Genomic DNA, 24,275 nt, shown 5'->3' with positions numbered 1-24,275 from the left:
AGTATGTACCGCGATGAGGGAGAGGGGAGAAGTATGTACTGCGATGAGGGAGAGGGGAGAAGTATGTACCGCGAAGAGGGAGAGGGGGGAAAGTATGTACCGCGATGAGGGAGAGGGGGGGAAGTATGTATCGCGATGAGGGAGTGGGGGAGGCATGTACCGCAATGAGGGAGAGGGGGGGAAGTAGGTATCGCGATGAGGGAGAGGGGGGAGGCATGTACCGCGATGAGGGAGTGGGGGAGGCATGTACCACGATGAGGGAGTGGTGGAGGCATGTACCACGATGAGGGAGTGGGGGAGGCATGTACCGCGATGAGGGAGTGAGGGAGGTATGTACCACGATGAGGGAGAGGGGGGAGGTATGTACCACGATGAGGGAGAGGGGGGAGATATGTATTGCGATGAGGGAGTGGGGGAGGCATATACCGCAATGAGGGAGTGGGGGAGGCATATACCGTGATGAGGGAGTGGGGGAGGCATGTACCGCGATGAGGGAGTGGGGGAGGCATGTACCGCGATAAGGGAGTGGGGAGAAGTATGTACCGCGATGAGGGAGAGGGGAGAAGTATGTACCGCGATGAGGCAGAGGGGAGAAGTATGTACCGCGATGAGGGAGAGGGGAGAAGTATGTGCCGCGATGAGGGAGAGGGGAGAAGTATGTACCGCGATGAGGGAGAGGGGAGAAGTATGTACCGCGATGAGGGAGAGGGGAGAAGTATGTACTGCGATGAGGGAGAGGGGAGAAGTATGTACCGCGAAGAGGAAGAGGGGGGAAAGTATGTACCGCGATGAGGGAGAGGGGGGGAAGTATGTATCGCGATGAGGGAGTGGGGGAGGCATGTACCGCAATGAGGGAGAGAGGGGAAGTAGGTATCGCGATGAGGGAGAGGGGGGAGGCATGTACCGCGATGAGGGAGTGGGGGAGGCATGTACCACGATGAGGGAGTGGTGGAGGCATGTACCACGATGAGGGAGTGGGGGAGGCATGTACCGCGATGAGGGAGTGAGGGAGGCATGTACCGCAATGAGGGAGTGAGGGGAGGCATGTACTGCAATGAGGGAGTGGGTGGAAGCACGTACTGTGCAGAGGAAAGGGGAGCGCATGTACGGCAAAGAGGGATACGGGAGGGGGGCTGCCAAATTAATCAGTACTTGGTCCTACAGATTCTTAAGGCAGCCCTGAGCACACCTTCCTGTTCCTTGCGATGCTGTGGCTCCCAGCCACTAACAGGCTGAAAGCGCGTGGCGTGGTGGGAGGCATGTACCGCAATGAGGGTGTGGCGTGTACCGCGGTGAGGGTGTGGCGGGGGGGCATGTACCGCGGTGAGGGTGTGGCGGGGGGCATCTACCGCGGTGAGGGTGTGGCGGGGGGCATGTACCGCAGTGAGTGTGGCGGGGGGGCATGTACTGCAATAAGGGAGCGGAGGGAGGCATGTCCGCAGTTAGGGAGAGGGGAGAGGGGAGAGGTATGTACCGCGATGAGGGAGAGGGGGGAGGTATGTACCGCGATGAGGGAGAGGGGGGAGGTATGTACCGCGATGAGGGAGGTGTGTACCGCGATGAGGGAGAGGGGGGAGGTATGTACCGCGATGAGGGAGTGGGGAGGCATGTACTGCGATGAGGGAGTGGGGGAGGCATGTACCGCGATGAGGGAGAGGGGAGGCATGTACCGCGATGAGGGAGAGGGGAGAAGTATGTACCGCGATGAGGGAGAGGGGGCGAGGTATGTACCGCGATGAGGGAGAGGGGGGAGGTATGTACCACGATGAGGGAGAGGGGGAGGTATGTACCACGATGAGGGAGAGGGGGAGGTATGTACTGCGATGAGGGAGAGGGGGAGGTATGTATCGCGATGAGGGAGAGGGGGGGAAGTATGTACCGCGATGAGGGAGAGGGGAGAAGTATGTACCGCGATGAGGGAGAGGGGAGAAGTATGTACCGCGATGAGGGAGAGGGGGGAGGTATGTACCACGATGAGGGAGAGGGGGGAGGTATGTACCACGATGAGGGAGAGGGGGGAGGTATGTACCACGATGAGGGAGAGGGGGGAGGTATGTACCACGATGAGGGAGAGGGGGGAGGTATGTACCACGATGAGGGAGAGGGGGGAGGTATGTACCACGATGAGGGAGAGGGGGGAGATATGTATTGCGATGAGGGAGTGGGGGAGGCATATACCGCAATGAGGGAGTGGGGGAGGAATATACCGTGATGAGGGAGTGGGGGAGGCATGTACCGCGATGAGGGAGTGGGGGAGGCATGTACCGCGATGAGGGAGTGGGGGAGGCATGTACCGCGATGAGGGAGTGGGGAGAAGTATGTACCGCGATGAGGGAGTGGGGGAGGCATGTACCGCGATGAGGGAGTGGGGAGAAGTATGTACCGCGATGAGGGAGAGGGGAGAAGTATGTACCGCGATGAGGGAGAGGGGAGAAGTATGTACCGCGATGAGGGAGAGGGGAGAAGTATGTACCGCGATGAGGGAGAGGGGAGAAGTATGTACCGCGATGAGGGAGAGGGGAGAAGTATGTACTGCGATGAGGGAGAGGGGAGAAGTATGTACCGCGAAGAGGGAGAGGGGGGAAAGTATGTACCGCGATGAGGGAGAGGGGGGGAAGTATGTATCGCGATGAGGGAGTGGGGGAGGCATGTACCGCAATGAGGGAGAGGGGGAAGTAGGTATCGCGATGAGGGAGAGGGGGGAGGCATGTACCGCGATGAGGGAGTGGGGGAGGCATGTACCACGATGAGGGAGTGGTGGAGGCATGTACCACGATGAGGGAGTGGGGGAGGCATGTACCGCGATGAGGGAGTGAGGGAGGTATGTACCACGATGAGGGAGAGGGGGGAGGTATGTACCACGATGAGGGAGAGGGGGGAGATATGTATTGCGATGAGGGAGTGGGGGAGGCATATAACGCAATGAGGGAGTGGGGGAGGCATATAACGCAATGAGGGAGTGGGGGAGGCATATACCGTGATGAGGGAGTGGGGGAGGCATGTACCGCGATGAGGGAGTGGGGGAGGCATGTACCGCGATGAGGGAGTGGGGAGAAGTATGTACCGCGATGAGGGAGAGGGGAGAAGTATGTACCGCGATGAGGGAGAGGGGAGAAGTATGTACCGCGAAGAGGGAGTGGGGGAGGCATGTACCACGATGAGGGAGTGGTGGAGGCATGTACCACGATGAGGGAGTGGGGGAGGCATGTACCACGATGAGGGAGTGGTGGAGGCATGTACCACGATGAGGGAGTGGTGGAGGCATGTACCACGATGAGGGAGTGGGGGAGGCATGTACCGCGATGAGGGAGTGAGGGAGGCATGTACCGCAATGAGGGAGTGAGGGGAGGCATGTACTGCAATGAGGGAGTGGGTGGAAGCACGTACTGTGCAGAGGAAAGGGGAGCGCATGTACGGCAAAGAGGGATACGGGAGGGGGGCTGCCAAATTAATCAGTACTTGGTCCTACAGATTCTTAAGGCAGCCCTGAGCACACCTTCCTGTTCCTTGCGATGCTGTGGCTCCCAGCCACTAACAGGCTGAAAGCGCGTGGCGTGGTGGGAGGCATGTACCGCAATGAGGGTGTGGCGTGTACCGCGGTGAGGGTGTGGCGGGGGGGCATGTACAGCGGTGAGGGTGTGGCGGGGGGCATGTACCGCGGTGAGGGTGTGGCGGGGGGCATGTACCGCGGTGAGGGTGTGGCGGGGGGCATGTACCGCAGTGAGTGTGGCGGGGGGGGCATGTACTGCGATAAGGGAGCGGAGGGAGGCATGTCCGCAGTTAGGGAGAGGGGAGAGGTATGTACCGCGATGAGGGAGAGGGGGAAGGTATGTACCGCGATGAGGGAGAGGGGGAGGTATGTACCGCGATGAGGGAGGTGTGTACCGCGATGAGGGAGAGGGGGGAGGTATGTACCGCGATGAGGGAGTGGGGAGGCATGTACTGCGATGAGGGAGTGGGGGAGGCATGTACCGCGATGAGGGAGAGGGGAGAAGTATGTACCGCGATGAGGGAGAGGGGGCGAGGTATGTACCGCGATGAGGGAGAGGGGGGAGGTATGTACCACGATGAGGGAGAGGGGGGAGGTATGTACCACGATGAGGGAGAGGGGGAGGTATGTACTGCGATGAGGGAGAGGGGGGAAGTATGTACCGCGATGAGGGAGAGGGGGGGAGGTATGTACCATGATGAGGGAGAGGGGGGAGGTATGTACCGCGATGAGGGAGAGGGGGGAAATATGTACCGCGATGAGGGAGAGGGGGGAAATATGTATCGCGATGAGGGAGAGGGGGAGGCATGTACCGCGATGAGGGAGTGGGGGAGGCATGTACCGCGATGAGGGAGTGGGGGAGGCATGTACCGCGATGAGGGAGTGGGGGAGGCATGTACCGCGATGAGGGAGTGGGGGAGGCATGTACCGCGATGAGGGAGTGGGGGAGGCATGTACCGCGATGAGGGAGTGGGGGAGGCATGTACCGCGATGAGGGAGTGGGGGAGGCATGTACCGCGATGAGGGAGTGGGGGAGGCATGTACCGCGATGAGGGAGTGGGGGAGGCATGTACCGCGATGAGGGAGTGGGGGAGGCATGTACCGCGATGAGGGAGTGGGGGAGGCATGTACCGCGATGAGGGAGTGGGGGAGGCATGTACCGCGATGAGGGGGAGGGGAGAAGTATGTACCGCGATGAGGGAGAGGGGAGAAGTATGTACCGTGATGAGGGAGAGGGGAGAAGTATGTACCGCGATGAGGGAGAGGGGAGAAGTATGTACCGCGATGAGGGAGTGGGGGAGGCATGTACCGCGATGAGGGAGAGGGGAGAAGTATGTACCGCGATGAGGGAGAGGGGGGAAGTAGGTATCGCGATGAGGGAGAGGAGGGAAGTATGTACCGCGATGAGGGAGAGGGGGGAAGTATGCATCGCGATGAGGGAGTGGGGGAGGCATGTACCGTGATGAGGGAGTGGGGGAGGCATGTACCGCGATGAGGGAGTGGGGGAGGCATGTACCGCGATGAGGGAGTGAGGGAGGCATGTACCGCGGGGAGGGAGTGAGGGAGGCATGTACGGCAATGAGGGAGTGAGGGGAGGCATGTACTGCAATGAGGGAGTGGGTGGAAGCACGTACTGTGCAGAGGAAAGGGGAGCGCATGTACGGCAAAGAGGGACACGGGAGGGGGGCTGCCAACTTAATCAGTACTGGGTCCTACAGATTCTGAAGGCAGCCCTGAGCACACCTTCCTGTTCCTTGCGATGCTGTGGCTCCCAGCTACTAACAGGCTGAAAGCGCGTGGCGTGGTGGGAGGCATGTACCGCAATGAGGGTGTGGCATGTACCGTGGTGAGGGTGTGGCGGGGGGCATGTACCGCGGTGAGGGTGTGGCGGGGGGGCATGTACCGCGGTGAGGGTGTGGCGGGGGGGCATGTACCACGGTGAGGGTGTGGCGGGGGGCATGTACCGCAGTGAGTGTGGCGGGGGGGCATGTACTGCGATAAGGGAGCGGAGGGAGGCATGTCCGCAGTTAGGGAGAGGGGAGAGGTATGTACCGCGATGAGGGAGAGGGGGAAGGTATGTACCGCGATGAGGGAGAGGGGGAGGTATGTACCGCGATGAGGGAGGTGTGTACCGCGATGAGGGAGAGGGGGGAGGTATGTACCGCGATGAGGGAGTGGGGAGGCATGTACTGCGATGAGGGAGTGGGGGAGGCATGTACCGCGATGAGGGAGAGGGGAGAAGTATGTACCGCGATGAGGGAGAGGGGGCGAGGTATGTACCGCGATGAGGGAGAGGGGGGAGGTATGTACCACGATGAGGGAGAGGGGGGGAGGTATGTACCACGATGAGGGAGAGGGGGAGGTATGTACTGCGATGAGGGAGAGGGGGGAAGTATGTACCGCGATGAGGGAGAGGGGGGGAGGTATGTACCATGATGAGGGAGAGGGGGGAGGTATGTACCGCGATGAGGGAGAGGGGGGAAATATGTACCGCGATGAGGGAGAGGGGGGAAATATGTATCGCGATGAGGGAGAGGGGGAGGCATGTACCGCGATGAGGGAGTGGGGGAGGCATGTACCGCGATGAGGGAGTGGGGGAGGCATGTACCGCGATGAGGGAGTGGGGGAGGCATGTACCGCGATGAGGGAGTGGGGGAGGCATGTACCGCGATGAGGGAGTGGGGGAGGCATGTACCGCGATGAGGGAGTGGGGGAGGCATGTACCGCGATGAGGGAGTGGGGGAGGCATGTACCGCGATGAGGGAGTGGGGGAGGCATGTACCGCGATGAGGGAGTGGGGGAGGCATGTACCGCGATGAGGGAGTGGGGGAGGCATGTACCGCGATGAGGGAGTGGGGGAGGCATGTACCGCGATGAGGGGGAGGGGAGAAGTATGTACCGCGATGAGGGAGAGGGGAGAAGTATGTACCGTGATGAGGGAGAGGGGAGAAGTATGTACCGCGATGAGGGAGAGGGGAGAAGTATGTACCGCGATGAGGGAGTGGGGGAGGCATGTACCGCGATGAGGGAGAGGGGAGAAGTATGTACCGCGATGAGGGAGAGGGGGGAAGTAGGTATCGCGATGAGGGAGAGGAGGGAAGTATGTACCGCGATGAGGGAGAGGGGGGAAGTATGCATCGCGATGAGGGAGTGGGGGAGGCATGTACCGTGATGAGGGAGTGGGGGAGGCATGTACCGCGATGAGGGAGTGGGGGAGGCATGTACCGCGATGAGGGAGTGAGGGAGGCATGTACCGCGGGGAGGGAGTGAGGGAGGCATGTACGGCAATGAGGGAGTGAGGGGAGGCATGTACTGCAATGAGGGAGTGGGTGGAAGCACGTACTGTGCAGAGGAAAGGGGAGCGCATGTACGGCAAAGAGGGACACGGGAGGGGGGCTGCCAACTTAATCAGTACTGGGTCCTACAGATTCTGAAGGCAGCCCTGAGCACACCTTCCTGTTCCTTGCGATGCTGTGGCTCCCAGCTACTAACAGGCTGAAAGCGCGTGGCGTGGTGGGAGGCATGTACCGCAATGAGGGTGTGGCATGTACCGTGGTGAGGGTGTGGCGGGGGGCATGTACCGCGGTGAGGGTGTGGCGGGGGGGCATGTACCGCGGTGAGGGTGTGGCGGGGGGGCATGTACCACGGTGAGGGTGTGGCGGGGGGCATGTACCGCAGTGAGTGTGGCGGGGGGGCATGTACCGCGATAAGGGAGCGGAGGGAGGCATGTCCGCAGTGAGGGAGAGGGGAGAGGTATGTACCGCGATGAGGGAGAGGGGGGAGGTATGTACCGCGATGAGGGAGAGGGGGGAGGTATGTACCGCGATGAGGGAGGTATGTACCGCGATGTGGGAGAGGGGGAAGGTATGTACCGCGATGAGGGAGTGGGGAGGCATGTACCGCGATGAGGGAGTGGGGGAGGCATGTACCGCGATGAGGGAGAGGGAAGAAGTATGTACCGCGATGAGGGAGAGGGGAGAAGTATGTACCGCGATGAGGGAGAGGGGGCGAGGTATGTACCGCGATGAGGGAGAGGGGGGAGGTATGTACCGCAATGAGGGAGAGGGGGGAGGTATGTACCACGATGAGGGAGAGGGGGGAGGTATGTACCACGATGAGGGAGAGGGGGAGGTATGTACCACGATGAGGGAGAGGGGGAGGTATGTATCGCGATGAGGGAGAGGGGGGAGATATGTACCGCGATGAGGGAGAGGGGGAGGTATGTACCGCGATGAGGGAGAGGGGGAAGATATGTATCGCGATGAGGGAGAGGGGGAGGCATGTACCGCGATGAGGGAGAGGGGGAGGCATGTACCGCGATGAGGGAGAGGGGGAGGCATGTACCGCGATGAGAGAGTGGGGGAGGCATGTACCGCGATGAGGGAGTGGGGGAGGCATGTACCGCGATGAGGGAGTGGGGGAGGCATGTACCGCGATGAGGGAGTGGGGGAGGCATGTACCGCGATGAGGGAGAGGGGGGGGAAGTATGTACCGCAATGAGGGAGAGGAGGGGAAGTATGTACCGCGATGAGGGAGAGGGGGGGAGGTATGTACCGCGATGAGGGAGAGGGGGGGAGGTATGTACCATGATGAGGGAGAGGGGGGAGGTATGTACCGCGATGAGGGAGAGGGGGAGGTATGTACCGCGATGAGGGAGAGGGGGGAAATATGTATCGCGATGAGGGAGAGGGGGGAAATATGTATCGCGATGAGGGAGAGGGGGAGGCATGTACCGCGATGAGGGAGTGGGGGAGGCATGTACCGCGATGAGATAGTGGGGGAGGCATGTACCGCGATGAGGGAGTGGGGGAGGCATGTACCGCGATGAGGGAGTGGGGGAGGCATGTACCGCGATGAGGGAGTGGGGGAGGCATGTACCGCGATGAGGGAGTGGGGGAGGCATGTACCGCGATGAGGGAGTGGGGGAGGCATGTACCGCGATGAGGGAGTGGGGGAGGCATGTACCGCGATGAGGGAGAGGGGAGAAGTATGTACCGCGATGAGGGAGAGGGGAGAAGTATGTACCGCGATGAGGGAGAGGGGAGAAGTATGTACCGCGATGAGGGAGAGGGGAGAAGTATGTACCGCGATGAGGGAGAGGGGAGAAGTATGTACCGCGATGAGGGAGAGGGGAGAAGTATGTACCGCGATGAGGGAGAGGGGGGAAAGTATGTACCGCGAAGAGGGAAAGGGGGGAAAGTATGTACCGCGATGAGGGAGAGGGGGGAAAGTATGTACCGCGATGAGGGAGAGGGGGGAAGTATGTATCGCGATGAGGGAGTGGGGGAGGCATGTACCGCGATGAGGGAGAGGGGGGAGGTATGTACCGCGATGAGGGAGAGGGGGGAAGTAGGTATCGCGATGAGGGAGAGGAGGGAAGTATGTACCGCGATGAGGGACAGGGGGGAAGTATGCATCGCGATGAGGGAGTGGGGGAGGCATGTACCGTGATGAGGCAGTGGGGGAGGCATGTACCGCGATGAGGGAGTGGGGGAGGCATGTACCGCGATGAGGGAGTGAGGGAGACATGTACCGCGAGGAGGGAGTGAGGGAGGCATGTACCGCAATGAGGGAGTGAGGGGAGGCATGTACTGCAATGAGGGAGTGGGTGGAAGCACGTACTGTGTTCAGGAAAGGGGAGCACATGTACGGCAAAGAGGGACACGGGAGGGGGGCTGCCAACTTAATCAGTACTGGGTCCTACAGATTCTGAAGGCAGCCCTGAGCACAGTTATATAGTTAGTACTGGGACACAAACAAAATATATGCAAGATAGACACTTGATTTTGTGGTACATGCTCTTTAAATTATTTATTGCACCATGATTATTTCCGAACAATAACTCTTGTAAAAAATAAATAAATATATAAAATGAAAGTTTTTCTTCACAACAGCTAATACCTAGGTGAGATAATTGGGCAAGCTCTGTACTGTTCCTTTAACTACATGAAAACAGCATAACCAGAGTTATTATATTTCTCTGCTAATTCCGAGAATGAAAGATAGTTCTGGAGAAAACAAATGGCAGTTAAAAAGAGTTGCTCCAGCTACTAGTTGATGTCTTGCCAATGTCTTTTCTGTGTGAGGCATCACATCTTGCCAATATATTAGAAACTCTACTGGCTTCTCTCTAGAGGGGAGATCGAGTACAGTACAACCAGACAACAGAACCTTTTAATGGGAGAGCAAGGGGAATGTGACGTTTTTTTACTAAGCACAGAGGACAAGAGAAAAGACAGCTCTGCAATAAGGAGATTATTCGAAAAACTGATGTACCAAACACTATACAAAGATTTCATGTTTAAATACTCAACTAGAAGCGAATAAATTTATTATATATATATATCTATATCTATATCTATATATATATATATTATTAGATTACCCAGAACACAACTAGGATTACCAGATTAGCCATGTACATTCTGACACACATGACATACAGAAGCTGGGAAATTATCTCTCATACTGTGGCCTATTTACCATGATTCACAATTTTGCCCCGTTACGTATCAATTTACTATTAAAGTAACATCAAAACAGCGCATCCAATAGGAAGCTGTCCCAATTACAAAATACACGGTGGACAAATAAAGGTACAGTTTACAGAAAAACTCTACTTTTTCAAACCCGCAGTTTAGTAAATATACCCTTATGAATGAGGGTATTATTATAAAGATAAATAATAAAATATATTTTATCACCAATTATAATAACAATTTAGCACATAATGTGACAAACATTCTTAAGAAAAACTGGAAGATCCTTTTACATGAGGAAGACCTCAAACAAATCCTACCAAATAATCCTGACGTAATATTCAGAAAGGCATCTGACCAAAAGAAGACATTAGTCAAAAATCACATTCAATCCAAAATGGTAAACCAAACAACTCTAACACAAAGCCAAAAACCAGAAGTACAAAACCAGGGAACAAGTTGATTCAACAGTATCCGGGTCCTCCCCCGAAGTAAGAGACTTTCTAACCTGCGACTGACAATAAGTGCTATATCTTCTAGTGTGCCCCTGTCATTTTCAGTACAATCAGACCGACCCAGAGTGATATTTTTAAAAGTTATAAACCGCTCTGAAACTAGACGGATTCATGAATTACAAGGTCTAACTCCAAGAGGCTTATATATTGATTCTGAGGTCCAGAATTGCCTCTAATTGCCAATTAGTGATCCACATCAGCTAGTACACTGCTAAAAAAAATTTTACAGTCATACAATACTGCAAATGCCCAACCCCATCTGAACTTGGAAGCAGTACAGGGTTGGGCTAGATAAGTACCAAGCGCCAGAGAACTTGGGAATACCAAGTGCTGTAAATATAATGCACGATCGATCTGTACCTTTTAGGATGTGTAAGTACACATCAATCTCTATTTTCATTTAATTTAGCTTTTGCCAACGTCAAGCGATATTACCAAACACACCCATGCATTCCTATAATCTTAGGGTATCATATGCATTTTGATGCACGGTTTAGTATACACTACAACCATATTTTTATGATGATCGTTGACAATTTGCACAATACACTTTTTTGCAAACAAATATTAATTTACTGTTTGGGCTGTATATCCATTTTATTTGCCATTGATCATATCAATGTATGATGTTATTAATATCCAATCTACACAGTTCACTGCTTCTGCTCTTGTATAGAAATTCAGTCATTTATTCATTACTCTATTCATTGATTATATGTAATTCATTTTGACAATGACATAATTTTTGCCATTACCAGAATAATGTTTAATGTCTCCTGCATGTACAATACAAAAGCAACTGTATCTGCTGTATAAGGATCTATATATAGGTATAGTAACTGTTTACTGATTTTGAGCTACTGAGTATGACATTAATTTTTTGCCATAACATTATTTTATATGTTCCTTTCATGTACATATATGTACATGAGCTGCTGAACTTGATATTACACACAATTCCACATACCCTCAGGTTGATCTATATCTTTTATTAATCATACACTACAATTTGTTATGTATTTAAGATGCCATTTATGGACTAAGCATTATTTTTCATCTGTAATCCAGTCCATTGGTTAGACTGCTATACCATATTCTCAATATTAGATGTAAGGTTTCTGCTTATATCAGGATTACTGTTTTATATTACTTTTGTGACTACCTATGGAGAGACACCTGTTGCTTAGCAGCACAATACAACAACTACCACTACCGCTGTCTATTTAAACGGGCCAGTCATCACAAAAACACAACCAATCCTCCCTGAAGAACTCACGCACAGGAAGTGTCAAAACGCATTGGGGCAACACCCCTCACACATAGGATATGGTAAGTTCATTTGTGCGTTCCAAGTGTGGAAAACACACAGGTTCAGCACACACTGCCACTTACAAGAACTTTTAAAGACTAAAAGAACAAGGACAATATTTTACTAAGTTTATTACTATACACATTTGGGAATTTTTAGCAACTAATTTATGCCAATTAGGTTCAAGTCAATTATTTGAATAAAGTGTTTATTTTACTTGATACCATCTAGTGTATGTTATCATCAGCACCTTCCCTCGATTCCCCAGTTTTTTTATTTTTTTCACACACATGCATACAGTACGTGATTACAAGTTCCCAAAGATACCCAGAACAAGATCATTGGGACATCACAGTCACAGCAATGACACTTGTACAGATGTATGACCATTTTCTAGGTTTACTAAAAAAACGATTCCTTGTGATTTTCAGACTTGTTTTCAGTTGCTGTTGTTTATTTTGGTTCCATCACCCATACCTGCATGGAAACAACAGTAACACAAGCAGTAACTACTGCTTGGCAAGATTATATAGCTCTAATGTACCTTATATTCTTTGGACTCCTCTAACTTTTATTACCAGTAGGTGCAAATGTTTACCAAATGCACAACGATCCATAATTAGGGGTAAAAAGTACATAGCGAATATGAAACCCTACAAACCAACATCAATGACTTTTTAATAATAATAGAGCTCACAGAGAAGGATCAAACATCTAATGGACTGTATGAAATCCTGTACCTTAGCTAGAGCTCATATGTTCACACATATTCGGGCAGCCAAAGGTCTTTTAGATGCTATAGGCCAACAGTGGTTACCTACCAAGAGACATAGCCAAAAATGATTTGATTTATCACTGTGACATTGGGCTTATTGTGTGCCACAAACATGGAAATATCTCCAGCAATGTATCTCATATGTTCAGGCTATGTTTTGCATGACTACCATTCTAGTGCAATGTCCTGTCGTCAAAAAGATGTGTGTGTGGTTTTGTCGTATCCAACACCCTTCAGAAAAAAAGAAAAGAAAAAAGCGCAATGTGCTAAGCAAAAGGACTCTGAAGCTGACTATTGCTTACTAAATGCATACGGGTCCTTTTTACTGTGCCTCCTCGAAGGGTGGGAGAAATGTGGTCACCAACATGCATGCAGTAAGGGCCAGTTTACAGAAGACCATTTGCCGCAAATAAGAACTTAGAACACTACAACTTGCAATCACAAATCTGATGGAGGGAATGCAGAAACTTCTATGTAGCTTCAGCCTCACACCTCAACAACCATCTATACAAGAAAAAAATAAACATTTTCTATAGTTCCAATAGTTTTACAAAATCTACAAACTATAAGGTTGCTTCTAATCTGTAAGTAGAACTAACTGGGTAGGCTACTGTTTATTGCAGAGAACCATGTACACTTTCCATAGCAGGCAGTATCCAGAATGCTTTAATTAACCTCCTGTGCACACCTTAATGACATACTACTTATACTTTAATAGCCAGTTTTGTTGACTTACCACATGAAGTATTGATTGCATCTCTCAGCTCTGCATATTTCCATTTGCTTAAGTCATGCTTTTTGACGCTGGCAGCAGATTTCGTAGCCTGAACTTGCACCCCTCTGTAAAAGCAGCACACAAGGAAATTATCTGATACAATAAGTTACACAAAATGGAAACTACAACACTTTTAGAACAGACATAAGGGGAAAAACTGCCTGGCTGCTGAGACACCACACAAAGAAATATTTAACGATCACATAGAAGGTAGCTTTCAGTTTTGACAAAATAATAAATCTTATCTTGCACTAAATTATATATTTCTAAGAATCCAGAATTGTAAAAACTTCCACGATTTGTAGCACACAGAAAGCATTCACAAGACAGAGAACAAAGTAATAGATCCATCTGAACTGGGCAGTTTAGTTCATTAATCATATCTTTGCGAAATATGTCACGTGCAACAATTCAATGATTTGTATAAATTCTTGGCAGATGTTACAATTAATGTAAGGGAGACCATTAACCTGGAACATATGGTATAGCAGTCTAACCAATGGACTGGATTGCTTTATAATGAGGATCTTTTTTCAGGTGAAAAAAATGCCCAGACAGATCTCTGACCTATGTTCCAGAGCAATGTTTTGTAAAATGTGGCACAACTCATATCTGGATGGTAACCTTATAACATGAACAGCTGATGGGTATGTGGAACGCAAGTTAGCACGTTTTATGCAGCAATAAAGCCACTGCAGTTCATGGAAACAACTTGGTAAGCTCTTCCTTTACTGTACGAATAACATTCCAAGAAAGTGTACAGTGGACCAACATCATTTATCAAGTAATTTAGAAAGGCTTTATATGTGAAGGGTTAGTTGTCATAAAGTCTGTGCCACGTTTGTTGCACTCTGCAATAAAGCCGTGAGAATCTGCCTGTTCAACTACAAACAGAGTCTTGGTACCTTTCATTTCCTGGCAAGTACTTCTTCACCTCTGGTCTTTTAGGATTTAAAATAGCTGTCAAAGAACTCACACGGTGTAAAACAGAACACCTCATTTTGGTGGCTCTCTGTTATAGGTTGACCAATAGCAAGTGACAAATACACAGAATTCTAGTACTGTGATTTTTTATTTTTTTTTAAACTAAAAGGTAATTTGCAAATCTCAAAAAATCTTATGTGTGTGTAAGATTGCCTAATAGTCTGCTACCTCCAGGTTTTTGGAAACACCCATGTAAAAAGGGAAGGCTACCGCTGTGACTACACCTGAAAATGTGCATGGTGGAAAGAGTGTAAATATCACTACAAAATCCAACCTACTTCCACATTAGGATCGCCTCCTTATATTTAAACTTACTGCATAAATGAAGCTAAATCAAGTATTTTTATATCCACGGGATGGAGGGACAGTCGCATCAAACTGTGATTGTCCCACCAAAATCAGGAAAGTTGGGAAATACCATAGTGTAACATTAATAATTGAATCAAAGTGGAATATACAAAGTCAATACGTGTTTCCGTTCACCATTCCATGAATTGCCGCTGTTAAACCTACTGTACTAAATTAATAGTTCATTCATATAAAGGCGAACAGCTTGGCCAAAAATATTGGCACCATTGCTGTTTTTTATATTATATTTTTTTAATAACTCACAATTTCTCCTAAAAATAAAGTGAAATTAACAATATTATTTGGTCTCCATAATTCTTTCTCTGATAATCTACAGGATATTTGTTTTTGATTCTCAATTTAATACTGTATTTCATTTTAAATCAGAAAATGCAAACAAAATGGCACTGACAAAATTATTACCAGCCTAGACTTAATATTTGCTAGCATAGCTTTTGGTCACGATAACTGCAGTTATGTGTTCTTTTCATTTTGCTTTCTGCAAACATAGGGGTGATGTGTTTTACTAAAAAGCTCTCATTTCCTCCTCTGACCCCAGGACATCCTGTCAGAGGGAATTTGGCTTGTTCAGGTGTGTTTTGGAAAAACTCAGGTTGGGGTTTCTCATGTCTCTCTCTGTACTGTAACTCTCCTGGGCTTCCTATCATATAACTCCCTCTCATTCAGTTGGGGACAGATGGTGCAAGCTGAATCTGTGATACTCTGTGTCTGAAGGTCAGCATGAGTCTGTTTGTCAGTTGATCCAGGTGTTTTCTTTACTATGCGAACAATCCTGCACTACAAGTGAGTTCAGTACTAAAGTGAAGGAGAATCACCTGCTTGAAATCTAATTATTCCAAATTTAATGATTTCTGTGTGGAATAAGCTGGCTTTACTCCAATTTACTCTATTCCATTGAAAACCAAAGAGAGATATATGTGGATACCAAGATATAATTTCAACAATTTTCTGGAAAAATATGGTACATTAGGGAAAAAAAACTCCAAGGGTGCCAATATTTTTGACCATGATTGTACATGGTTTTTAAAAGTGACCTAAATAAACAGCTATTTCTATTCTACCACATACTATCTACCATTCCTTTACAGTGCTAAAAAATGAATTTACATTTATAGGATTCTCTAGCCAACTAACTCTCTGCTAGCATTCCTTTAATTAAAGTGTAGTATTGAGAAGAAGTGGTTGCGATGCAAACTGTTCATTAAAATAAATGCACAACAAATTCAGCACTATGATGCGTTAAAGGCATTTTGGAAGAATAGCTCTGCTACAGGGCTTGTAGCAGATATTTCATGTCAATGTCATGCCCTGTCTTGTGCAGGACAGGAAAACAATCCCTGCTAAACACTACCTAATGAGCCCTGTAAATCCTGTTCGTAATAATATAACACAAACAACTGGCCTGTTTTGTATCTCACAGTACGCCATCTTAAATGGGAATACAGATAATTAAATCAGTATGCAAGGGGAAAAAGAATTGTAGATATTCAAATATTCACAATGTATGCAAAGCATTAGCTAGTTAAGGTATTACTTATAAAACTGGAATAATCTTTTTCCCCTTGAGGCATCATACACACGGGCATTAAAATCAGGCACTCAGAGCATTTACTAAGCTTTGTTGACATGTGCAAATAAGAGTGGTCCAAAAAATATCTGGGCGAACGGGCACACAACCTTTCTGACAAGTCTTCGCTTCACTACAATTTCAATGTTTTCTGCAACGTTTATCATCATTTACACTTAACGCAATATAATGGAGTTCTATTGAAGCTTTTATTGAGTACATAGCAAACTAGTAGTATAGTAAACTATACCACATGGAGGCTTTAAGAACAGATTTCTATCTTTATATTAAAAGCGAGAGCAAAAACACAAAGCACGTGAGTATTAGGTCTAAGACAAAAACATCCAAAATGTGGCTTTTGTTCAAAGCAACAAGACAGATTAGCACTTGCTGCAACAATGTCACCTGTAGCTAAAATGCAAAACAATGAAATTCAACCTTCTATTACTTTGGATAAAAATGGAAATGATTGAATGATGATTATAACTGAATTACCATCCGTTCGCAAATATTAAAGAAAATAGAATCATAATAGAATAATTTGGCTTAATCGTTGGTTTTTTTTTTTTTGTTTTTTTTTTTAAAGTCTCTTATTGAAAAGTTACAGTGATTAAATGACTATATCATTTTATTTTTTTGACGATGAAATTAAGCAAAGATTTTTATTTAGAATTTTGTGCAGAACAAAAAAGTGATTTTCTCACCAACCTAGACAGAATATCTGACATTTCTTTGGCCATTTCATCCCTAAAGAAAAGGTTAATAAAAAAGACAAAACACATGTTGACGCATAAATGTGACATCATCAAAGCATTAGGAAGACACTCAGTGTGAAACAAAACGCATGCGTACTAGGGTATATACTGTTTGTATTCAGAGTAGCATTTTACAGACAAAGGGCTAGATTTACTAAACTGCGAGTTTGAAAAAGTGGGGATGTTGTCTATAGCAACCAATCAGATTCTAGCTATCATTTATTTAGTACATTCTACAAAATGACAGCTAGAATCTGATTGGTTGCTATAGGTAACATCTCCACTTTTTCAAACCCGCAGTTTAGTAAATATACCCCAAAGACTTCTAATTGCTGACACAGTCTGTGGCTCTCCAGCTGTTGTAACACTACATACCCCAGCATTCTGTGTCAGTGTGTGGCTAGCAGGACATTGGTAGGGCAACAACATACTGTGGCTAATCACCAGGTTTGGCAGGGCATTTACTTAGATTATCTCTTCCCCAGTCATTTCATCTATCATGCTACCTCTGGTCTTGCTAATCCTACGGGTCTTGTAGGAGATTTACATATTGTTACATTGCACTTAGATGGACTAGACTGCATATTGCCTCTAGGTGGAAGACTCTCGCTATGTTCTACGTTGTAACAGTATGCCACACAAAAAAACGCTTGTACAACTAAGTATTTGGTGTTCCCAACAGGAGTTTTCCAATAAATTCCACCTCGTTTCTGGCACGAGGTTGTAAGTCAATTTTTGTTGTTTTACTGCGTAAATGTACTATGAAAATAAAATGTATTGTGCTCATAGGCCAACAAAGTGGATTCTGATATATTTAGGCTGATACTAAACGTACAGACGTGTTCATGAGAAGAATACATTGTCAATGAAGGTTTCCTCTGCAGTATGGTAACATTTGGCAAGCTTGTGAAGATATAAGACTGAAAAGGCTGTACAAATAATGTATTTGTCATTGCTTCATTTTTAGTCTGAGTAGATTGAAGTGGTTGTACAGACACTTTCAGCCTTCTGTCTTGCGCTTATCATTACACTCATTTAGTCCTTGATTGGCTCTTGTGATAAAGGAGCCATTTGCAGTTCAAGAGGCTTGTTCTGTACTCTGGTTAGAGGTTATTTTTGTGCAAATAAAAATGTCATCACTTCTTGCTTGTTCATTTCAAGTGTCATTTTAGGACTGTTTATGTCTACTCATTAAAAATGAATGTATAACAAATGCAGCGTATATTATAAAGTACAATGCTCTCGTCTTTATAAAGTTAGCTGCAGTTACCACCAAATATATTCTCTGCACAAAAGAACATTACAATGTATTCATTACACTATATGTCGCCCTCTTTGGAATGCCTGTATTTTACGTCTTCAATATAAGACAAGAGCCCGGGATATTGTTTTACAAGAGGTCAGACAAATATTAATGTCACCTTAGCAAACAAACCTATTTAAATGAATGCAGTATCATTTTCCATGTTTGTTATAGTTCTGTTTGTGTAAAAGTGTACAAGACATAGGGCGTATGAACAGAATAATAAAGACAATTTGGTCAATAATATATAAACAGTTCACACGGAAGACATACATTGTCATTTTGGGCTTTTCTCCACCAGCTCTGGAAATAGAAAACAGGTGAAATAAGTTAAAAAAAAATGTTTCAGCAATTGTTTTTTTTAACTTTAGATTTAATGATTGCCCTTCCACCGCCCCAATGTACCTCATTCATTTTCATTTAGTATAATATGATCTCTGTTGGAACTTGCAAAAAGATTATATTCTCCAGCTCCCTTTAATCGTTTCAACAGGAAAACATGATTATCAAAAATAAAATTAACAATAATTAAGACACACTCTTAATAATTATTTCCCGAACCCCTTGCAAAGTCTTTAACTAATTTGGATCTTTCTGAATTCCCTAATTGCCTATTCATCTCAACTGATTTGTTAGTGACTTTCCATTTTTGGTTGAAATCATACATGCAATTCTCACATAATTACAAAATACATGCGTGCATAGGAGACAGGACTTCTTACTTGGCATGTGTCGCAGAGGACTGAACCAGTTCTGCTTTTATGCTGCAGATATAAAGTTCAAGGTGTACAATTTTTGCCAGTATTACAGACATGGATAGTTATTTATATAAATGAAAATAGAAGCTTTAGATGTCCAATATTCATTCAAATATATACAACTTACACTGCAAGATATACAGTATTAGGTAAAGGATTAGTCATATTTTGAATAGCATGACATGTACATATTACTAAACTTACGGTATATGTTTTAAAATATAGCAAACTAAATATCACCTGAAAAATGTACAAAAAAGTAAACCAAAGCCCACGTTATCAGCCTTCTGTGTATATTCCCCTAATATAGGCACCACTAATGAGATGTCTGTGTACTGCAGTCAGTGTGCACTGGTCAGTACAGAGGGGGGATTGTGAGACCAAGTAGTACACAACTACAATAGTATGAAAATGCATTCATTTGTAACAAAATTGTTGTTTTCGACTAGGATAAAAGTACAGTAACTACTGCATTGGCTTTTGAATAAAAGAACACAGATAGGTGGGGTTAGATCAACATACACCCAATCAGATCATTAGAACATTAACAGTAGCACAGATTCTTATTCCTGCATGTTCCAGGGTGTTCAAGTTGGTGAGACTAGGCTTACACATATTGAGTCCAATCATCTAAACATTAACAGCAGTGTGATGTAAGATGATAATGGTGCCAAATACAACTCTATAAAACAAAGTTCATTTAGCTTGTTCATAGTATACAAGGATGAATATTTTTATGGTGCATTTTGTACTGTTAAGTGCATCTCGATTGGAAACCATACAAATACATCACTTCCAATCTCATAACGGTTACTACTATCATCCTGAACACTTAGCAACCTCACTTGGCTACGGTTCAATCAACCTTCTGGAGATATATTGATATGATGAGGCAGGTGGGCTAACCTTCATGATGAAATATACCACCCAACTGTTCCTTGGGTCTTACAGCTGTCACTAATACATCATTTAGAAATAGTCCCAGCTTGTCTCTGTAACAGACACTGTTGTTTTCCCCAACGATAAAGCATTTCTCAGTCGTAAAGCAAATTCCTACGTTTCTGCTGCAAAGTGTAGACATTAGAAGCTTGGAACATAAACCTATTTATTATATTTATATATTTTAAAGAGCCAGAAAAGGACATCACCAAGTGACTTTCTATAGAAACTACTCCCAAATTTAGGCAACAGCAATTAGCTACCTGTCTCCTGGGATTTGATCAGCCCTTTGAAACAGGCCTGGCTGTAGATAATAAAATGTATAATGTACAGTTCTGAAGTATGTATGAAAGCATTAATCATCATGGACTTATCACAGTTCCATGTTCCATTTCCAGTCTACAACCCAGAAAATATAACTGCTAAGAATGGTAAATGGTTAGTACTTGTTTTTTTTATCTTCAGCTTTGGGGGAAAAAAAAAAGCTTTGCATAGCTCTGTTATCTCTGAAGGGCAGATATTTATTTTGAAAATAGCTACTGTTTCTAGCTTAAAAACTATGTTTTTCATAAATTAGGATAAGTGTTCAAAATTAGCTTATACTACAATCATATTTGTAAATGAATGGACACACTGTAAAGAAAATGGGCTTTGTTCATTGGAACTTCAATGACCTTGTTTTAAGTTAAAGCAGCATCTGCCAACATGTATTTTTCAGGTCTCCTATCCTCTGGGAAGAGATTAGTTCCCTCACACATGAAATGCATTTAATAAACCGCTATCTTTATAGACCACACAAGTTATGACAGAGAATACAGAAGCCACAGTGGAAGTTTAGAAACTGCACAGAATACACCCTCAAATCCCTGACAAAGTAATACTGAAGTGCTGATCTCTTCCAATGTCACAGGAGTTGCTAATGAGACTTGGACAAATTAAGATCTATAAATATTAATGGTTTACTAATGGAAATTTTGCCTTGCAATATCATCAGGCTGCACAAAATAGGAGTTATTAGCATTCATAAGGTTCTTCCTGCTATGATCTATTTTATGGAGTCGATTTGAAAGCGGAGATAAATTTCCCTCTCCTTGCTGCATCATAGGAAATAATAAGACTCTGCCTACACATATTGTGTGTTAGCGCCCTACTAAGCGGATCTCATCTGTTGTCCGCATAATTGGCATTAAGAACCCCATCAAAGAAAAACAAAGGGTTAATATTTTTATTAAGAGTTTGTATTTTACTTATGAATCATGAAAGCAGTTTGTATATTCATGCAAAAAGGAAAACAGTAATGTTAAGCTGTCACATATCCTTGCTCCGCTCATTATAATATAATCTGTCCTTAATTAAGAGAAAAAGAGAGATCCTAAAAATTAAAGCAGAAAATAAGCAAAACAAGACCAAAAGTAAATTCCAAATATTAAATCTAAACCATGAGAATGCTAAAGCTTAAGTCTTTTTCACTTCCCCTAAATGAGCAAGACATACCCTGCGTCCTGCGTGTATCACGAGAAAGCACGCACATCAGAGCAAGGAAAACTGTGGCAAGATAAATGAATCAAGCACACAGACCTGGAAACAAGTCACACTCATCACAGTTCACTGCCCATTTCCAGAGAACTTTATATATTCCAAGGACAACAATGCAATCTTACTACATAAATCACGTCAAAAGTTTAAATAACTAAACAGAAGGAAAAACATAAATCTTGGTAAAGTAGATCCCACTTAAATGAATCCCTTTGGGGATTTCAAGCTTACAGATGTACTTTCTGTGCTTTTATCAGGACCAAGGGGGTTAAGAAGAGCAGAGATTAAATCATCTATGCTTTGTACTTGGAGATCCAGAGTAGATAATGCTATAAGGTTAATATATTCACTGAAAACTGGCTCCAGGCTCTGTATAATGTGAAAGAAATAATTTCACAGTCCTGGAACTAACAATGAATGTTCAACAAAGTCACTTTCAGAAGTATTGTAACTAGTTACAATGTTTTAATTTATAAGGCCAGTATAAAACATCTTAAAATGGTGGAAAGTAAAAAGGTGGTGTTACCCATAGCAACCACATTTCATGTTTAAACTGCACTAGACAAAAAAACATCTAATTGCTTTGAGAAACAACATTTTTTTCTTTTGCACAAGTTGCCACAGATGTCATTAATGGTGTATTCGTCAAGAGATGGAGGTTTCACTTTGAGGGACAATGTTAGTCCCAGACAGTTGAAAGCAATAGGTGGCCCATACACATTAAGGCCATATTCCTGCTTATTGCTATGTAAAAGTGCCAGTGTGCTGATTTTACACAGTGTAATTTAATATTGGACCAGTCAACATGCACTGACCTGCTCTAATCACACAATGTGGACACAGTATATCCAGTCATAGGGGATGCAATTACAATCCAATGCCTATCTACAAAAATGTGTGGCTCTCTAGAGATATACACAGCAGGGAAATCTTTAGACAAATGAGCTGCAACACTGAATCAAAAGAGCATCTAAGACTAAGAGCATCTCCTTCTGCCTCCAGAACCATTCCAGAACATTTAAGAGCTCTGCTGCTAGTGTGTGATTGTATGTATGAAATATGCAGTTCAAAATTATTTGGATTTATAAGAAAAATAATATATATTTAAAGTGAGAAGTGGAGTGATGACAAGAAGTTCACATCTTAAGGTACAATAGTTTAAATGACATACCTAAGACAGTATTATTGTTTATTAAACCAGCAAGACACATGCACAAAGAAGCGATGTGGTTGTGAAAATGAGAGATGGAGATACCTGCGTAGTGCGGAGTCTGGACCAAGCTCCTCATTGATGAGCTCTGAATCACTCTGAGCGATCCTCATGGCAAGCTCACGATCTCTGCGCTCTTGTTCTAGAACAGCTTGAAGCTGTGACTCTTCCTCTCGTTCTCTGGCCAGCTGCACCTCCACCTCTGCCTGTATACATGATAATATTAACATAATGTTAACAGAGCACACAGTTTGGAATAGGATTTAGGGAATAGGTGGCTAAACATAAGAACATGCATGCACATAAAATGAAAGCAATTTTATCAGTCATATGCTGCATGTGGCAGACAGAGATAAAGGGGACAATATTAGTTATATGAAAGTACTCCACATTACTTATGTCCTTACTAATATAAGAACAACATCAAGACATATCCTGAAGCAAGCAATGGTATTCGGTTTGAATTGTGAAGGGATTACATAGTATGGAGGCATACTATATAAACCCTTATCTTTTTTCTACATATTTACTGCCAGGTGGTGAAGGTGGTAGTAGGGCCAAAGCAAAGGGAGAGCATCCAAATACTGAACTAGAATATTTCAGTTGGTGAAAGTGGGTCATCACTTACCCATGACTTAAGATACCTTAACTCACCTGTTGTACAATAGAGGTAACCTGCGTAAGCCTTATAAGATTGAAGCACTGGAAACTTCAACTTAGGTCTACTTGTTCCCATAACAAAAGTTCAAACTGTTGAAAAGTCATTCCGAGGATATAACCATCAATAGTTCAAAAATGTTTGATATAAGAGTCTAATCTTTTTTACATTTACTCTATCAACCACTGACAAGGATAACTTCTTCCAGAAATGACATTTCTTTTTAACTAGGTATATTCTGGTATACACATTAATGTTATTGAGAGGATGCTTTTGTCGCCTCTAGGTCCAGGAAATACAATCAGTTACATTTTGTACATGGGGGATTTATAGCAATTTCAGCTTCAAGAGATATCGTGAATGAAGCAAAATGTGGTTATGCTCCCTCAAAGTAAATCCCACTCAATGGAGTCAAATGCATTGGTTACTTATGTTGAGATAATAACCCTGCCCCCAACACCATTCTGTACACCAGTGCTCTAAGAAACAGAACTATTACACAGAATCTTCCCAGAAAACTCAGCCGTGAGAAGCTGCTATTGTATGGGTAAAAGTGAGCGATTATAGTTTTAAGAACCAATCATGGGTGTATCGTAAGCAGTGTAATCTCTGACTGGGGAAAATAAGATAAAAGAAGAGACGCAGTAGGAGATGGAAGAGAATCTGTAGATGTTGTTAAGACCTATGATATTACCTAAGCGTCAAATAAAGAGTTATGTCATTCTAGCAAATGGATGAAGTAAGTTCTTCAATAGACACCTTGGTGGAGATACTTTTAACTTTGATAACCTTATCTTTGTCATTTTCTGACAGCGAATTTATCTTTCACAGTTGTATAAATAAGTATTCATAC

General features: G+C 45.3%; 1 protein-coding gene across 8 annotated transcripts in view; it reads right to left on the bottom strand.

Moving 5' to 3' along the window:
- The window catches only part of MYO6 (myosin VI), a 205,516-nt gene that overhangs the window by 16,958 nt on the left and 164,283 nt on the right, over positions 1-24,275 (bottom strand). For 2 of the 8 annotated variants that reach the window (XM_075202655.1, XM_075202656.1), the window contains exons 28-32: positions 22,810-22,970; positions 19,044-19,085; positions 18,595-18,624; positions 16,972-17,010; positions 13,305-13,408 (exon numbers count right to left, since the gene is read on the bottom strand). In XM_075202655.1, coding sequence (XP_075058756.1) covers positions 13,305-13,408; positions 16,972-17,010; positions 18,595-18,624; positions 19,044-19,085; positions 22,810-22,970 — 376 coding nt within the window. The remainder of the gene's footprint in view (positions 1-13,304; positions 13,409-16,971; positions 17,011-18,594; positions 18,625-19,043; positions 19,086-22,809; positions 22,971-24,275) is intronic. The other 6 variants (XM_075202659.1, XM_075202660.1, XM_075202662.1 and 3 more) reach the window with 4 other exon arrangements.

Source organism: Mixophyes fleayi, chromosome 3 (assembly GCF_038048845.1).
Source record: "Mixophyes fleayi isolate aMixFle1 chromosome 3, aMixFle1.hap1, whole genome shotgun sequence".
Classification (NCBI taxonomy): Eukaryota; Metazoa; Chordata; class Amphibia; order Anura; family Limnodynastidae; genus Mixophyes; species Mixophyes fleayi.
The sequence above is the reverse complement of the archived record's forward strand: the minus strand, read 5'-3'. Positions and strand labels throughout refer to the sequence as shown.